Consider the following 13,148-nt stretch of genomic DNA (forward strand, 5'->3'; position numbering starts at 1 on the left):
GAATTCTCCCCACAGTCCCAATGTGCCTCCACCAGACAAGAAGAGCCAGAGTGAAGACTTGGCTATGTCCCTTTTTCTCCCTGGTACAACCCCAAAACAGCTTCTGTCCTAAGGGAGTCAGGACCAGGCACCATAGATCTGGCTACACCAGGTTTACACCACCCAAGGATTCCCAAACAGAGAGCATCCCCAGATGCCCCATTATGCAACTGATGCAAGAATCTGGCCCTGTTAATATCTGAGTACCAGGAAAGCTTCCTGACCCCCAGAATGTGTCCTGAAGCATGAGGATTACTATCAGAATTGTTCCAAATGCTCTCAATGAAACCTAAAATCTTTGTCTGGATTTGGGTTAAATTTACAGGCTTGAAACATAGTTGAAGTTTGCACAATGGTTCACTGAAGTTTTCCCACTACTGAGCTAAACTCGGCTGATTTTATGGGATTTGAGTTGAAAACAAGTGAAATTCCCCGTTGTGCAAACTTCTGATGTGAACCATGACAATTTTATCTGGATTCTGCTTTATGTATCTGAACCAAAAATTAGTAGTGAAAAGTGCTGTGAATCCAGGTGGAGTGGAATCAAATCAGAAACTCGTGGGGATTTCTTAAGTGTACCTTTCCTAGTTTACACAGTCTTATCTGATATTCTTGTACCTTCCAAATCCATCTCTTTAGAGACACACCTGAGTCATACAGTTTAGCTATGGATCTAACCTCTCCCAAAGTTCAGGAGTGTTTGCATTAGGCTGGAGGAGTGAGAGGTTAGATTACATCTATTTCTAGTAGCTAGGGTTGTTGGAAATGGCTGTCAATAAACTAGGCAAGATATTCATCTGATTCCAGGTCTGGGAACCAAGTGCTCTTACGTTTTTAGTCTGTCTTTAATGGATTCTCTCCCTCTCTATCCTTGGCAAATTCCATGGTCTTTCAGCTTCTGTTTCCCCATTTACAGTATTATTATTAATTGGTTGTATTACCATAGCACTTAGGTATTCCAGTCATGGCCTAGCACCCCCGTTGTGCTAGGTGATGTACAAACACAGGACAAAAAGACGGTCCCTGCCCATCTATAATATGAGGAAGCTACCCACATCCTATGTGTATTGTGAGGCAGTTAATTAACATTTATGAAGCCCTCTAGCTGTTGCTAGTCCTATTCCTGGACATAGCCAATCCCTTTATAACCTTACTGAAATGACCATATTTGCTAGAGATAGGCCCAAACCTAAATCCCAAATCTGATCGGCCCCACACCCAAACTTTGGGAAAGTGCTAATCCAAACTTTGTGGCTGGCCCTTATCTCTATGATGGCCCAAGAGAAACCCTTGGATGCAAACCCCACCAAACATTCAGATCCGAATTCCTTCCCTTAGGCTGTTGCTTTGAGTTCGTGACTCCCCCTTTGACCTCCCAGTGCAAAACTAATGCCAAGAAAGAACAGAACTGTAGACGAGAGTGACTTATTGGGCTCTGGAGGGCAAGTGAATTACCAGAAAGCTGCACCACCTGCTGTAATCATGAAGACCACAAAAAAAAACCACCCACAGGAAAAAACATTATTTCCCAGTATACAGTTGCTTGGGGGAGCAGCGTACAATAGGAAAGGGTCCCATGCACTTTCAGTAAACCACAGCAATCTACAAACTGACCTAGACCACATTTCTTGATTGCACAACTTCCATTTTTTGCTAACAAACAGGCAATTTCTGTTACCCTCGGATGATTTCACCTTCCTGAGAAATTATATATGGCAATGTGCTGTTCCTGCCAGAAGGTCTGCCCCAGTCAGAGCAATCCGAATAGTAACTCTTAGCACCTTACATTGCACTCTGCATTGTCCAAATGCTTTGTAAGTGTTAACCCATCCTGCCAGTGTTGTGCTGCAGTTCCTGTGCTGCCGGATAGCCTGGGCTGTATGCTTCTGTTACGTACCCACACATCCCCACCCCCAGACCATCTAAGGAGACACTGAGTGTACTGTGCACGCAGAGGTGAGCATATAGGAAGCGCAAGCTTCCATCCCCTCGCTGAGAAGGAACCAGATGTGCAGAGGGAAACCCTGGTAGATTTTTGTGCAAACAGACGACTTGACCTCTTGTATCGAGGAGCTCCACCCACTACAGTCAGAAGGGACAAAGCCTGTGTTTGGTTTGGGATTAGGCATTTGCATAGAAGAGCATTAGTCCCGCTGCATCAGCCATGGGGCTCAAGCTCAGGGAGAAAGCTGCTTCCTTCTTCTTTGAATATGACACCCCCCGGATGGTGCTGGTAAACAACAAGAAAGTGGGACTCATCTTCCGGCTGATCCAGCTTGTGGTCCTTGGATACATCATAGGGTAAGGCTTTTCTAGCTTTCTACATAGCCTTTCACTTCAGTGAGAAATTCCAAACAGCAGCTCTTCCGAACTTTTCAGATACTAGACCTGCTGACCAGCCATTAAGCTCAGTGCTAGTGTTGCCACACAGTCAGTTCTTGCTTGGCTTGGCTATTGCAATTTCTGTTTGGCCCCCTTAGTACAGCTGAGGCCCTGTCGCTTATGATCCTTAAACACCCTGAGCAGGGGCATTAGCTAGATTCTAATGTTGTGGGTAATTATATTTTGCCTCCATACAGTCTCCCAACAGTTTCAGCTGGATACAGTATTCACTTTGCCCTGAGCCGTATGTTGAGCAGTGTTGCACTGCACTGTTAAATAGTTGCTGTGTTAAACCCCAGAGGTGGCTGCATGTCAGTGATGAGTGTAACAATCCCAGTATGTAAACATCATAAATTGTGGTAAGCTCACTAGAGGAAAGGCCTTCTATAAGGGCCTGATCCAAAGCCCACTAAGTCATTTGTTCAGGCCCTCAATGCCTGCTGCTGTTACTATTTTCATTATATTAACCCTAACCCTAAGCTTTGTAATTTGTGAGACCCAAGCGGCAGAAAGAGGGAGGAGGAGTGGAGGGGAATCAGGCCAGACATTTCCTCTCTCTCTGGTACTGTTTCCCAAGAGGGAGGTAAAGCCAGCCTATGGGTTAAACAATGAGCATGGGATCCGGTGCTTCCAAAAGAGCAAGGCGCAAATGTCTGCTTTGCTTTGTTTGTGCTTGAGGCTGGGCCCGAAGGCAGCTAGAGCTCAGCAGAAACTGTTTTAAACAGGGAGTAAATAAAGCAAACATGTCTAAAGCGCCTGACAAACTGAAAGGCACAGCGTGACCCGGGGTGTTTAGAGCTGCAGAAGGATCTTGCAGGAAGAGTTCATGTGCCCTGAATTGCCTGGGAAGTTTTCAGCACAAGTTTGTTTTTGAAAACTGTTACTGAACTGGCCGCCCGCAGGCAGCTATCAAACTGTAGCGTGGCACTGGGGGTTTTTCAAAAAGGGGTTAGAATCTCTGCACCGTTTGCACAGTGAGCCTCGCCACCTATTGAACAATCTCACCACAGAGCATGCACATGATTCACCACAGACACTGAAATACACTAATGTAGGCAGTAAAGTCACTGCACCAGCCTCCATCTCGGGGCAGGCCAGATAAGGGGCATGGCAAATTCAGCACATCAGCTGCAGCCTCTCCTGGTGAGGCTGCTGAGGAGCATCCAGAGGAACTTAAACTGCCCTTCTAGGATGGGAGCCTTGAAGGCAGGCTGCAATGGTGGAATGGGAGTAGAAGGTCACCTCCTGCTCCCATAGCTATTTGCACCTCTCTGTGCCAGTGGGGATGCATCCGGTGAGGTGTATTCAGTGATGGAACAATATTGATTTCCCCCACGTACGCTGAAGATGGGCAAAGCCCTAAAGATGGACTTCAATTCCCCCAGGAAATACTTGCCAGAGGGTTTCTAGGAGAAGGTTCTAGGACTGTGGGTGGCGCTTGGCTTTGTTTAACTCTCATTGTGGATGTGCAATTAGCAGCATTTGCAGGAGGGGCAGCGGGTGCATCCCGTTTATCCCCAAACAATCATTGCTTAGAGGCAGGGCAGCAGCCTCACAACCGGGGGGATGATGGTGGTAAGAACAGTAATTGCTGTCATTGGGACAGTTAAGGCCCTGGATCACCAAATTTGCTTTCTGGAAAGTGGCTGAAAAAACTTACTTTCTACGGAAAAACAGAAATATCGCTTCACAGATTTTTTTTTTGGGGGGGGGGGGGGGAGGGGAGAGGGGGTCGGTCCTTCCCTGCCCCAGTCTTTTCTGACTAGCCCCACCTTCAAATCTGAGCTGTAGGGCTATTGCAGAACAGGATAGCTTCAGTCTCCGTGTAGGGATCCAGGGTGAATGCAAACCAGAGGAGTTGGGGAGGGGAATATGGCCTGCAAAACATTGGAGAGAAACAGGCAGCAAAGCCTGTGCCGTGGCTCCAAAGCCAGAATCCAGAGTCCTTTTTTTTTTTTTTTTTTTTAAAAACTTCAGCGGGTAGGTGCAATAAAGGCACGAACGAAGATATGCTGGCTGCACAGGCAATAAAAATGGCTGCCACATGGATAGAAGGGTAATTCTACCTCGCTCCCTCCCTGCCCCCCCCCTTTTTTTTTAAGAAGGGTGAAAATTGTTTGACTCCAACATCAGGCCTGGGAGAAAAGCTCTTTCTCTGTGTGGAAGACTTTTGCTTGTGGACTGTGTTGGCCATCTCTGCCATGCCAGATTACACGTACTGTAGGCGCTAATGGCCACAAGTGCTCAGCATCTCAGCTGCGCTATCTGTCTGAAAGAGCTCCTTCCCCTGTTTCCCCAGCTTTCTGCAGATCAAATAACTATATTCTCCCTTAATGAACAAGCCTGAGGAAGTTAGACTTTTTTTTAATCTTTGAAAGCAAGCTTGCCAGGCAGGGTTATTTTTACATTTAATATGTAAATGAGTCCATTCTCTTGAAGAACAGTTTGCTGGGCGATTATTATGGCATTGGGGATCCTGCCTGCCTCTGGGAAGAAATGTTATCGTAATGACACCAACTGCTGCATATTCTCAGCTGTAGTGGTCATTGATAGCAGAGATAGAAACTTCGGTTTCCACTTGACCTAAAGGAGTTTAGGCTTGGAATTAGACCAAAGGTTTCTAACCATCAGAGGAGCGAAGTTCTGGAACAGCCTCCCAAAGGGAGCAGTGGGGGCAAAAAACCTAACTGGCTTGAAGACTGAACTCGATAAGTTTATGGAGGGGATGGTATGATGGGACTGCCTATGGTGGCATGTAGCTGATGTGCGACTGTTAGTAGCAAATATCCCCAATGGTCAGTGATGGGATACTAGATGGGGAGGGCTCTCAGTTACTACAGAGAGTTCTTTCCCAGGTGTCTGGCTATCTGGTCTTGTTGAAGTGCCGAGGGTCTAACTGATCACCATATTTGGGGTCAGGAAAGAATTTTTCCCCGGGTCAGATTGACAGAGAGCAAGGGGTTTCGCCTTCCTCTGCAGCATGGGACATGAGTCACTTGCAGGTTTAAAGTAGTGTACATGGTGAATTCTCTGTAACATGAAGTCTTTAAGTTGAGGACTCCAGTAACTCAGGCAGAAGTTATGGTTCTATTACAGGAGTGTGTGGGTGAGGTTCTGTGGCCTGTAGTGTGCAGGAGGTCAGACTAGATGACCAAGGTGGTCCTATCTGGCCTTAAAGTCTGTGAGTCTATTAGTTTTCAGTAGCAACAGGGCTTGTACGTTCTCATGCTAGAAGCAAAGTTGGAGTTTAGCCCACTGACAAAAACAGAGGCAGCTTTATGTCTCTGTAGCTTCCTCTACCCTATTTTTATCTATGTACATCCTAAGATAGAGTTATCAATGCACCCCAAGTACATGCAGTCATTATTGCATGGGTCTGTGGGTTTTTCTAATCTGACAAGTTTACATGCAAAGACTTTTCCAACTATGGTGAGACTGTAATGATATTTCATTTGTATTTTCCCTCTCATTGTCCTACTGGGGTTTCTTTTACCAATGAGAGGGTTCAGAAGGAAGTGAGCGTTAGCATACACCATGTGAAAAAATGATCATTTGTTTGTCTTGGTATGTACAGAGTACAGATACGACGCATCCTGTTCCAGCCAGCCCCAGCAACAGTGAGGCTTAGCAAGCTGGATCTGAACCCAAATCCTCAATCTGAGCATCTCCAAATATTGAGGAAGTTATTATAGTACAGTAGCATTAGGAGGCCCCAAGATCAGGGCCCTATTGTTCTGGGTGCTGTACATGTCTAGTAAGACAGTTCCTGCCCCAAGAAGCTTTCAGGAAGAACAACAACAATGATTGGGGTATGGAACAGCTTCCATATGAAGAGAGGTTTCAGAGTAACAGCCGTGTTAGTCTGTATTCACAAAAAGAAAAGGAGAACTTGTGGCACCTTAGAGACTAACCAATTTATCTGAGCATAAGCTTTGGTGAGCTACAGCTCACTTCATCCGATGCATACTGTGGAAAGTGTAGAAGATCTTTTTATATACACACAAAGCATGAAGAGAGATTGAAAAGTCTGGAACTGTGCAGCTTGGAAGAGATGACTAAGGGCGGAAATGATAGAGGTCTATAAAATCGTGATTGGTGTGGAGAAAGTGAATAAGGATGTGTTTTATACCCCTTCACATAACAAGAACTAGGGGTCACCCAAAGAAATTAACAGGCAGCAGGTTTAAAACAAAGGGAAGTACTTTTTCACACAATGCCCAGCCAACCTGTGGAACTCATTACCAGGGGAGGTTGTGAAGGCCAAAAGCATAACTGGGTTCAAAAAAGAAATGGATACGTTCCTGCAGGATAAATCCATCAATGCCTATTAGCCAAGATGGCTAAGCCTCTGATTGCCGGATGCTGGGAGCGGACAACAGGGGATAGATCACTCAATAAATTGCCTTGTTCTGCTCAATGAACATCTGAAGAGGGAAGCAGTTAGAGAACTGCAAAAGCTATAACACTGTTACCTGGTCTACTGCACATGTGCACATTGTTCAAGGTGTATATGAATAAGATTGACCCCAGTTAATGCCAGTTAGCTGCCCTAGGTAAATATGCCCTATGCATTGATCTTCACTGAGGTCTATGTGCATATTCATTGCATCGGCATTTGATGAAAACTCCAGGCTGGGGATGCTGAGGGAAAGATGCAGACAACGCTCTACTCCCTGGTCTAGCCTGGGAACACACAGGGAAAAGTATCAGTTTCAGACCTCCAACTGTCTAATCCTATGCCAGAAACTAAAACACAAGTCTGGTTACCAATAAGACTCTTCTTCCCATACTTCCAGTGGGTCCCAGCCATGCTAGAGAGTGATACGCAGTTCTTCTACTGCTGGGAGAATCTTGGAATATATATATATTCACCAGTAAAATATGCAAGAACCACAAGTCTCAATTCCCTCTGGCTTCCCAGCTGCTGCCTCTGCCAGGAAGGCTCATTTTCAAAAATCAACCCCTTCCCCCCACCATATACACACTTAGAAAAAGGTCTTTTAAAAATGGCCTTCCACAAATAGTTCTGCAGGCAGTAAGAACTGGGAGGCTCACTCATTTGCCTAGGATCCATCAGTTATTTGCCTAAGCACCCCAGCTATGGTGGCAAGCTTAGGAAACCTGGGCTGGAGATTTTGGCACAACCAAGGCATTCTTGTTGTTTCCCTTCTGTTTGGCTACAGATGGCATTAGGTTCCTAGTCCAAGTGTAAAACGCCATCTACTGAAGCAGGTCAACGCTGGCTCTGAGCATCTACTGGCCTAGAAAAATTGCAAGACAGGCCCACAGTCACTTTCTCATCTAGCCCCCAGAAACATGCTGCAATGGGTCTAGGCAGCAGACAGGCACTAAAGCTGTTGCTGCACAGGTGATTACTAAATCTGGTAGAGCTGGCCCTGTAGAAGCGGTGCTTTCTCTGACTCAGTAGGCAGAGAGCATCATTTTAGCTCTATTAGAGAGACAATGTGGGTGAGGTAATATCTTTTATTTATTGGACCTACTTCTGTTGGTGAGAGAGACACGCTTGCAAGCCACACAGAGCTCTTCTTCAGGTCTGGGGAATGTCCTTTGTCACTGTGGGAATGTTACCTTTCAGTTAATGAGGGGCAGGTATTGCAGACCTGCCTAATGCTCTGGGGCTATGGGTATTGCACTGTCTCTCTCTAGGCACCAGGGTCATCTCTTCTTTTGTTAAATCCGTTTCCTTTTTATTTCAATAGGGAATGCGTTACATGTGACACACTGGGAACTGCTGAAATACCTCAGCCACAGCTGCAGTACTAGTTTTCCCAGCCACTTTGCTCCCTGCAGTGTCCAGCAACGCTCTAAAACTGGAGAAGCCAGCTGCCGGGCTAAGAGGGCAGTTCAGTCTCTGTGCTCATTAAGGCCCTGGGTGCCCTCAACTCCCAGTGAAGTCAATGGGAGTTGAAGGGGCACAACACCTTGCTGGAGGCTCTCATAGAAGCAGGCCCTTTGTTCTTGGCTTCTCTGCTAAAAACTTGGTGCTCTTCAGCCTGCTATGGCTGTAGTTTTGAGATGGCAAAAGGGAAACTCTGGTGATGCATGTGAATTTTTGCTTCGGCGTCTGTCTGCAGGGAGCTGGGCTGAGGCTGAGACCACTGTCTCATTTGGTGGAGGCCACCCAACAGCCTTTTAGTTACTGCTGGTGTAACATCCCTCTCCTGGGTGGGTCGTTGGCAGCAGGGATTGAACCAGGGATCTCTGGATCGAAAACCATGAGTCTCTACTTCCTGAGATAGAAGACCCATGTTTGTAGCAGGCTAATCAACCTCTATATACAGCCCAGCCACCACTACAGGGGGACACCGCGCCACCCTCAGTGGGTGTAGGTTAAATGCATTAGGGTTGGATTTGAAGTGGCATCCTAGGGGCTTTATATTTCATTGCCAATCCCCTAAACTACCAGGCAGTTCTTCCCTCAGCAAAAGAAATGTCAGGGTGCCCACAAATAGAAGGGATGAAATTCACCCATTATTAACACCACACACTAATCAGCTGAGCGCAGCCTGGGACATGTCCTGTGCTGCCTTCACCATGTGGCTAATTACAGGCACCTGCCGCAGCTAATGACCGATGTTCACCATTAATGGCTCTAAGCTCTCCTAGAAAACACCCCCAGCAGAACACTCACTTTGCATGCCAGAGCTAGTGGGATCCATGCCCACATTCTACAGCGGATGAAAACCAGATCTCTCCTTTTTTAGTCTGACCTACTCTTACGTGGATGATTCCAAGAAGTCTTGGATTTCAACCCAAAATGGTCATCTGGCCTTGTTTACAGTTTCTCACAGAGTTAATTAAAAGACAGTTTGTTCACGTAATAGGCTAATTAATGTCAAAATCTGGCCATATTGAAAGTATTAATGGCCATATAAATGTGATGAACCGTTCATAAAGTAATCTGTAAACTACTATTTAGACAACTAACTAACATAATTTACTGCCACTATCCTCAGCTTGCCAGTTGTCAGCTGAGATGTGTTGGCTAATCATTAACCTGAGTTACACCAGCCACATGTTGCACTGTGGGGAAGGGCGATGTTTAGATCATTAAATGTTGCTCTGATTTAATTTCATCTGGCAGAGGGTTCCGTCACACTCTTGATCATGAGGTCAAATTCAGATTAAGAGCAGAGAAATTCAAGCAGACGCCTCCACCCCCCTGCACAAACTAGATTGTGGCTAACTGCTGGCAAAATCAACCCATGCCCTCAGCAAAAGCTGCTGAATTCACATAGGGAAAGAACATGCATTTCAGTTTGAAGATCTCTTTCTTTATGGAACTATCACACATTTTGTGCCTTTGTTGAAATCTGGAGACAGTGACATTAATTTAAGGGGGTGGGGGTCGAATTAGCAAGTGGTTAGAAAAGATAACTATAAGTTAGGACTTTCAGGACTGTAGGTTCTATTTCTGACTTTCACACTGGCTGCCTTAGATTTTTCAGTTACTAATTTTACAATCTTTGCAAAGGGAGAGGAGATATTTCCCCACTTTGTGGGGTGTAGTAAGGCTGAACAAGTTGTTTCTGTAGAGCACTTTGAGGCCGATAGATGAAACAGGCTATGGAAGAGCTTGAAAGGCCTTCAAGATATGGATTCTGACTTAGGTCTATTCCTGCAACCCTTCTTCATGAAAGTATCCTCGGTGGAATCAGTAGACTTGCTTGTGTGAGCTAGACTTGCAAGATCTGCAACACATTAATACAGCAACTGCAAGTGTGTGAGACTTGGCTGAAAAGTCTCTCAAAACAACCTTCCTTGAAGGTATTTCAGCTGTTCGTGGTTCTGGTCCAAGCTCTGACCAGGACTCACAGGGTCATGCAAAAATGAATGGTAGGTTTTTTTAACACCAAAGTTTGGTTTGGGTTAGGTTCAAATTTTGAGTGGGTTTTTGTTTCAGGGTGGTTTCTGTTTGAACTGAACCAATTCCTGTTCCCCACCAGGAACTTCAAAATATATTTCAAGATAGTTTGCACAGAAATAACTCAGTAATAATACTTTTCAAATCTACCTATAGCTCCTTCCATCTACAATTTCAAGTACTTTACCAACATGGCTGAGTTAAGACTCACAACACTCCTGTGAGATGGGTAAGTTTTGTTACCCTCATTTTGTAGATGTGGAAATTGAAGCCCGTAGACTCGGTTAAGGACCAAATTTTCTAGCATGGCCTCTACTTTGGAGTGCCTCAGAAAGTGTCAAACTTCAGAAGCCACATGGGCCTGATTTTCAGAGGGGCTAGGGCCATCACAGACCTAGTGTTGGAGATGCTCAGCTCCTCTGGAAATCAGGCCTTTGGCTTCTGAAGTGGGAGACCCAAAAAACTGAGGCCACGCTTGAAAACTTAGGCAACTTGGTTAAGCCCAAGGTCACATAAGGAGTCAGTGGCAGAATGAGCAACAGAACTAGGTCCCCAAACACTTTAAAGTTCTTCAACCACTGCACTATGCTTCCTCCTTCTGGAATATCTGTGTTTTTCCCATTCTGCAAATGGAGCCCATTCTACGTCTACTCCATCCTGTTAACTGGTAACTAGACAAAAAACAGATACCCCACTGTACTCCTAATGAATGTGATGTTCTGTAACTCATCTGAATGACTTTGTTTGCCTAGGTGGGTTTTCCTCTATGAGAAGGGTTATCAGTCACAGGACGGCATCATCAGCTCGGTCTCGGTGAAGCTCAAAGGTTTAACTGTTACTAACATTAGTGGGATAGGCCCACACGTCTGGGACGTGGCCGACTATGTATTCCCATCTCAGGTAAGGAGGAGGGAGGGCTTTTTTCTAATCACTGTCCTTTATTGGCACCTTGCGGAGGAGAGGGAACCAGCAAATGACTCTACAGCTCTGCAGCCTTCTCTGTGAATTGGCAGCATGTCCTAGGCTACCACTGTCTGAAAGGGTGTCTGTTCTTCAGCACACTCAAGGTCGTATTTCTAGAGGTCCTGAGCATCTGCCACTTCCCTTAAGGTCACTAGGAACTGAAGGTGATCAGCACCTCTGAAAAAAATCAGACTACAAGTTACCGTCAGCTCAGGACTAGTTCCTATTTATAGGGGGCTCTTTGTCCCCTCTCCAAAGCAGGGGGTCCAAACAACTGATGGGGCTCTGGGGAGGCAGAACATCCATCAGTAGCCCAAAATGATGTATCCCCAGGAGACAGAACATCACAGATAGTCATTGCTGGCCCCATTGTCCCTCATCTCCTTATTTGGCTGGGTGATATTTTATCTCCATTTCCTCCTACTGCTTCCCCTTGTAGCATCTCTGCTATCCATGGGAGAGACTGCCTGCCTCTCACGAGCAACCATCTGGTTAAGTCTTTAAAGTAGCGGTGTTGGTAGGAGGGTTAAGGATGAGTCTGCCTGAGGGAGGAAGGACGGGCAGCCTGACCATCTCTGCCAGTATGTGCTCTAGGCGGTGGTTGTTTACCGCCTGGGCCACAGTCAGATGGAAGATTTTTGCATAACAGTAACACCTTTCGCCCAGTAACTCTCCTGCCCCACTATGATGACTCACTTGAAAATAAGTTTCCACCTTTGACCTGATCACATTCCTCTTTGTAGGGGGACAGTTCTTTTGTGGTGATGACAAACGTCATTATCACCCGCGGACAGAAGCAGGATATTTGCCCTGAGGTAAATAGAATTGTATTATATTTGCAGGGATTTTGTTTTTTTTTTAATTTAGGTTTATTAGGGATGGGTGAATAAATTCAGGGGGGAAAAATCAGGCCTCTTCACTCTCCCCCTCGCCCCAAATATTTGCCTAAAATTCCAGCCAATCCCCCAAATGAAAGAACTTGTAGAGTATTTACCCAAACTCAATCATACCTCAGTATTTGAGTCCCAGTTTTGTGGAAGCTTCAGGTCAGTTCTTATTGTACCACACACTATTACTCCATCATGTATCATCATCATCCATCATTTCACAGATGGGGAAACTGAGGCACAGAGGGGGACGAGACTTGCTCATGGTCGCAGAACTTGGAACAGCTGCTCTCCCGACTCCCAGTCTACTGGCCCATCCACTGAACCAATGATGAGACATTGGAACTGTCCCACTTTGGCTGGTTATTTCAATAAGAAACCTGCAATCACAAGTTTCCTCTATGCCTAGTGATAGCCAAGTCAGGTCACAAAGAATTCCTACCTAATGGATAAGAGACAGTCTCTAAACTAGAGCAGGTCAGGGTGGAATTGTTCCCTGTAGTAGCAAAGTCCCATCTCTTCGTGGGTAACACAGCCCACTGTTTTCCCACCAATTTGCTAGTAGCAAGCTTCTGATCTTTAGCTTTATGGATATTAAGATTCTCGGCAAAGAAATATGCTGTTTATAATGCAAAGGAAAGCTACTGTTAATGTGTCGGATGCACTGTACTACAATTGCCTTCTATATTAAAATATCCCTAGTATTGACAAACTCATTAGCAAATCTACTTTCAGCCTCCCCGATCCTCCCCACAGCAAACATATACCTGCAGGACTACTCTCCACAGTCTGGCTGAGATTTCCAAAGCCATTTAAAGGATTTGGATGCTCAATTCCCCATTAATTTTTAAATGGAAATTTGAGCATGCAAATCCCCTTGAACACCATTGAGAATCCCAGCCGACATATATAACAGGGACCAGTACAGGGCCTTTGGGAGGGTTGGATTATCTACTACAGTAGATTAGCTGACTGGAGTTTACCCTTGCCTC

General features: G+C 45.5%; 1 protein-coding gene across 5 annotated transcripts in view; it reads left to right on the forward strand.

The window, feature by feature from the left end:
- Positions 1 to 2,076: 2,076 nt before the first annotated feature.
- The window catches only part of P2RX1 (purinergic receptor P2X 1), a 36,770-nt gene continuing 25,698 nt past the window's right edge, over positions 2,077 to 13,148 (forward strand). For all 5 annotated transcript variants that reach the window (XR_013348288.1, XM_077836842.1, XM_077836843.1 and 2 more), the window contains exons 1-3: positions 2,077 to 2,340; positions 11,059 to 11,206; positions 12,013 to 12,084. Coding sequence is in view for 4 of the 5 variants with exons in the window: in XM_077836842.1 (XP_077692968.1) it covers positions 2,204 to 2,340; positions 11,059 to 11,206; positions 12,013 to 12,084 (357 nt within the window). In the remaining variant the exon portion in view is untranslated. The remainder of the gene's footprint in view (positions 2,341 to 11,058; positions 11,207 to 12,012; positions 12,085 to 13,148) is intronic.

Source organism: Eretmochelys imbricata, chromosome 17, assembly GCF_965152235.1.
Source record: "Eretmochelys imbricata isolate rEreImb1 chromosome 17, rEreImb1.hap1, whole genome shotgun sequence".
In the NCBI taxonomy this organism is placed as follows: Eukaryota; Metazoa; Chordata; order Testudines; family Cheloniidae; genus Eretmochelys; species Eretmochelys imbricata.